The 5,846-nt window shown below is 35.5% G+C and overlaps 1 protein-coding gene across 1 annotated transcript; it reads left to right on the forward strand.

Annotated features, from left to right (window-relative positions):
• Positions 1–2,216: 2,216 nt before the first annotated feature.
• On the forward strand, positions 2,217–3,152 carry LOC116230356 (taste receptor type 2 member 40-like). Its single transcript, XM_031595477.2, has one exon. It carries the CDS (start codon positions 2,217–2,219, stop codon positions 3,150–3,152), a length of 936 nt encoding a protein of 311 aa, XP_031451337.1.
• The last annotated feature ends 2,694 nt before the right edge of the window (positions 3,153–5,846 follow it).

Below are 5,846 nucleotides of genomic sequence, written 5' to 3' on the forward strand. Positions count from 1 at the left end.
GTTCATATGCTTCTTGCACACAGTAAAAGGCTGGAAGATTAACCAGATAACAGTTAATTGGTATTTTGTGCATTTCTGAATGAGCAGAATAGGCAATGTTTTACAAGAGCCAAAAACTGTTTGCTGTGCTTTAATAATCTCTCTAACTACTTCAACAATTAAAATCATTGTAGGGATTGTAGAAAGAGTATTTATTACAGTTGTTAATTGGAATGCATGAATCAAAAGGGGAAAGCTGTTATCCAGTGAACTGAACCTGCCTGCCTTTTCTGAACATGGTGAGATTCATCTTGCAAGAAAAAAATGTCATGTAAATTCTGACTCTCCTCTCCAGAATTTACTGTTTGTGTCATGCTAATATTGTTCTATAACTTTTTAAGATTTACTAGTGCCTGCTTCATCCTGTGGCTCAGATGACTTTATGTATTCACAAAAAAATGCTTTTCCAGAGGATAGATCAAGGAACTCTGATATGTTGTATGGTCTTCTACGCCTCCTTTGCCAATCAAACCTGCTCTGATCATGACTGTGAATTCTGTAGTTCAAAAGTGAGTCTACAAAAGGGCATTAATGCCCTATCTGGGCTATGAAAGTTGTTTCTGTTCTTCCTTCATAGACTATCTTCTTTCCTTTATTAGAATATTTGTTCCACTCCATTACAGCTTGTCTCTTTGTGGAGACACATCACACCAAAGTGAATCTTTATCTCTGATTCCATGTATCCAGTGACATGATATTATGTAGATGTCTTTAAAATTTTGATCTCCATTTGTTTGGTGTTTTTTTTTTTTTTTTTTTTTTTTGCTAAGAACTTTTTAATGTATTCTTACTATAAAACTGAATAATCAAGGAAGCTTACAATCCCAGTATTAGTTAATTCTAAATTTTTATAGTTAAAAAAAAAACATTATTTTCATAGAATCATAGAATCATTGAGGTTGGAAAAGTCCTTCAAGATCTTCTAGTCCAACCATTACTCCATCACCAGCATGTTCACTAAACCATATCCTTCAGTGTCACTCCTCTTCTTGAAAACCTCCAGGGATGTTGACTCCATCACTTCCTTGGCAGTCTGTTCCAATGCATTTTCATCATTAATCATTCCTAGTAGTAACAAATGAAAGAGTATCAAGTTACACTTCTCCTCTCCTTTCTTCTTCTCTTCTTTCCTCCCCCTTTGCCTCCCCTCCCTTTCTGTTATTGTGATAAGTAGGACCTGAGCTTCAGTGTAAATTCAACATGACTGAAGTACTGACAGAAAACAAAAATAATGAGATTTTCATTTCAGTAAATTGATGAAGATATGTATTTACACTAGTTTAAATTAGCTATTTCACTGCTGTACAATTCATCAAAAACTTGAAGCTTGGGCTTCAAATATAATGGTAAGTATTAAATCCAGCTGGCAGGTTTTATTTCATTGTGATTAGAAGCTTGGTCTGTCTTTCACTTTGAGTCATTTTACTTTGTTGAGAAATGGACTCCAGAACAAAGTTCTCTTCAAAAAACAATAAATAATTTATTGTCTAAAAACTTCAAGTACTTTTCCAGTAGCCAGATGATTTCAGATACTTCCTACTATGTTGTCAAAGTCTTTCTTTATTCCTTCGTATGTCTATTATTCATGAAAGCACTTCTTGACAATGTTACTGTTCCAACATTACCTGATTTAGCTATAAACGTCCCTGTTAATTGCAAGGGAGTTGGAGTAGATAAAATTTAAGGGGCCTTTCAACTCAAACAATTCTATGGCTTTATGATTACTTTTGTAGATTGAGTTAATGAGTCTGTGGATGAGTAATCTCTTGTTATCTCCTAACAAGCTACTGCCTGTGGTGGGTTGTGTGATACATCTCTTCCACATTGCCAGGTACAGTCAAACCACGGAGTCATAGAGCCTTCTGTCATACTAGCTAGGAATATAATAGGATAAAAATTGGAAGGTTAATACAGCTGACTACCTCATATCCCTAATGAAAAATGTAGGCAAATCTTTTGTATGTGAAAGGTTAGAATTAATTGCTAAGTCCTGCTCTAATTTGCAACTCAGGAAAAATCCCAGCAATCATTTTCTGCTATCAATTCCAAATGTGTTTTTCTTCTTAGATATAAAGTGAGCAGTCTGGGACTAGAGCTAGTGTCATATACTGTGTGTTCTGCTCATCTTCTTGCACAGCTCCACAAGTTAAACAGGCAGAAACGACCAGAACAACAAGATGTTACCACCAGTTCTCATCGTTTCAATGTGCATTGTTGCTATTGAAGTTGTTCTTGGATTTATGGGAAATGGATTTATTACCGCTGTTAATAGCATTAACTGGATCAAAAGCAAAAGAATATCTGCAGCTGATATGATCCTCATCTTCCTGAGCACATCAAGATTCATTTTGCAGGTGACTGTAATGATGTACATTCACAGTCTCTACTTTACAGATGTGTTTAAGTTGGCTTCTGTGTACAAAACTTTTGGTGCTATATGGATGTTTGTAAACCATGCCAGTTTGTGGTTCAGTACTTGGCTCTACGTCCTCTACTGTGTTAAAATAATCAACGTCACACAATGGTTATTGCTACAAATCAAGCTCAGAATAACTGCGATGATCCCATGGCTGCTTCTAGGATCACTGTTAATCTCTTCTGTAACTTCATTTCCCTTATTATGGATTACACCCAACACCTACCTCTGCAGGTCAACGGGGAACTGTGGAAATAATAGCACAGCACATATCAGTGGCTGGGATAGTTCACATTTGTACCTGCTTCTTCTTTACTTTACAGGTTGCTTTTTTCCTCTGGTACTATCTATGATAACTTCAGGCCTATTAATTAATTCTCTGTGGAAACACACCAAGAAAATGCAATGCTATGTAGATAGCTTCAGGGATCCTTTGATAGATGTTCACCTAATTGCCATCAAATCCATTATTTCTTTCCTGATCCTATATATTTCCAGTTTTGTAGCTCAAATTCTTTTGACTTTGTCAACTTCTCAAAGCAAAGATTTTGTGAAGGTTGCAGTATCTTTAGTTGTAACTGGAGCATATCCTTCAATACACTCTATTATCCTGATCATAGTTAATTCAAAGCTGAAACTGGCATTTAGGATGCTTTGCCAGCATTTTATGTGTCATTTGGAAAATGTGAAAGTCTAAGCCCTGTACTACAGCTTAGGAGAAGCATGCAAAAGTTATAGACATGGAGTCAAGATCTTATGCACTTATTGATTCACCTATTTTTTTCTTGGTCACGTATGTTAATCGTCAAGGCATTTCTGTTTCTAAACCTACCTAACATTTCATAATATCTGAAATAACATGCCCTTTTTCCTTTCCTTTCCTTTCCTTTCCTTTCCTTTCCTTTCCTTTCCTTTCCTTTCCTTTCCTTTCCTTTCCTTTCCTTTCCTTTCCTTTCCTTTCCTTTCCTTTCCTTTCCTTTCCTTTCCTTTCCTTTCCTTTCCTTTCCTTTCCTTTCCTTTCCTTTCCTTTCCTTTCCTTTCCTTTCCTTTCCTTTCCTTTCCTTTCCTTTCCTTTCCTTTCCTTTCCTTTCCTTTCCTTTCCTTTCCTTTCCTTTCCTTTCCTTTCCTTTCCTTTCCTTTCCTTTCCTTTCCTTTCCTTTCCTTTCCTTTCCTTTCCTTTCCTTTCCTTTCCTTTCCTTTCCTTTCCTTTCCTTTCCTTTCCTTTTTTTCTTTTTTTCTATCCAAATATTGCTCTCTCACAATTCAATTAAATAAAGTGGAAAAAGAAGAATAAACTGCAAGAAATCAATGCACTGAACTAGCAAATCAAGTACAAGACATGATTTCAAATTTTCAGTTCAAGACTTCCAAACTCAGGATAGGACTGAAACAGAGGTAAAAATTTACAGAACACTCAAATACTGGTTCTCAGCTAAAGGAATTTCCACATGAGAAGCTTAAAATTGGATGATACAAATTGCTATACAAGACGTAGCTTATGTGACATATGAACAAATATGTTTTCATACGTGCAAATCTAATTAAAAGATAATCTGGAGGGAAGCTAAGACAGAAATGTACAGACAATCAATGTAATTGTAATTATATTCTGAATCAGGTTTATTCGTGTCAGGATTCCAGAATATATAGCAACATATATATATAACATATATATGTATATATATATATGTGTGTGTGTGTGTATATCAATATATAACTTTAAAGTTATAGCAACTTTATGGCCAAGTCTCTCCTTAAAACTGATTCTTCTGTTCAAAGTCTATTTTATATTGGTTTGTTTTCATTTTTTATGTAGTTTAGTGAGTTGTTGATTACAATATATGTGGTTGTACTTATGTGAATCTACCTGCCCAATGCAGAAAATCTTGTTGAACTGACTATTTTGATCACAAATATGTCACACAGTTTGCTATTGCTTTGGGTAGGTGTGAGTTTTTTCTGAGGCTCTTTTCTTTTAGTACCTTGTGTTTATATAAGCTTCACTTCTGACTGATGAAATATATTCTTCAGCAAATCCTGTTATGTTTTATCCAATAATGTGTTAGGTGATTCTTCTCTGCTCAGCTGTATTTTTAAGATGCATATCCTCTCTGGAGGAATTGAGATAAGGATAGATTACAAATCACTATGGTGAGAGTTTCGGTCAAATCTACAAAACTAATGAAGAGGGTGATTCAGTTAGTCTTGGGGTGAAATCACTGTTTAAAATTGCCAGGTAAATGGTGAATATAACATTTTAAACTGATATTTTAAATATTGTTTATCAAGAACATATGTTATTACCAATAGGAGGCATGTGTAAACAGAAGACTAAAAAATGCTTAGTGGGAAGGTGGATGATTAAACTCATAGAACTCATTGAATTTTAGTTTTTACTGGAAAGGATCCAAAAGAATCATGGACTTCAGATGCAGTCTCCTTCCAAAATTCAAAGCCTGTATCTGAGAGAACTGTCCAAATGCTCCTTGAACTTGGGAAGCTTGGTGCCATGACCACTGCTCTGGAGAACCTGCTCTGGTTCCACTGGGCTACCATCTCACTCAGAAAAACAACAACAACAACGCAATAACAATAAAAGCCATCAAAATAATGTTTGGAGATGCAGTACAGTATATCATAAAATTCAAACACCATTCATGCGCAGAATTATGATTTTTCCTTAGCTCAGTACTATGCGTGCTGCAACAACAGAGATCCAAAAGTTCCTTGAGAGCCCTTCCTGTGAAGTTCTGCAGGGAAGCAGATGAAAACCACCATGGTAAAGCCACAGCACAGCCTCACTGTAGGACAGCGATAGGGCATCTACTCTTTCTACTCAGTCTATGATCATGGATCAAAATCAAACAAGCCACACAGTGTCTACTCTTTGGTCTCTTTCTCAACCTGTCATGGGGAAAAAAAAAAAAAAAAAAAAAAAAAAGAACTCCTGAAACAAAGGAGAAAAGGAGATATTATCTATTTATTTATTAATGTGACCTGGTAAAATGCATTTTTCTGTACAATTTGTTTCCCTGTAGGGGTCTCCAAACTCATTTCTGGTGACATTCTAAAGACAAAGGGATTAGAACCAAGAATGAAAACAAAACCCTCTGCTTAGCTTTGACACTACCTCCTCACCTCAGGAGGAAGAGACATGAAGCAAGAGTGATGATTAATAAAATATCCATCATTGCTTCCAGGGGAGAGGACAGAAGTCAAGCACTTGATGTCTGTATGCTGTATTGATGAAAGTTTTGTTATACACAAAATAGAGTGAGATAAATGGATGCTGAAATTAGAATTTTAGGTGAATTAAAGAGAAAATAAAATATCACTTTTGTCCTTACTCTTTCCATCTTTTCCCCAGGTTTCAATTTATTTTCATGTTTTC

This window comes from Phasianus colchicus, chromosome 1, assembly GCF_987193195.1.
Source record: "Phasianus colchicus chromosome 1, bPhaCol1.hap1.1, whole genome shotgun sequence".
Taxonomy (NCBI): Eukaryota; Metazoa; Chordata; class Aves; order Galliformes; family Phasianidae; genus Phasianus; species Phasianus colchicus.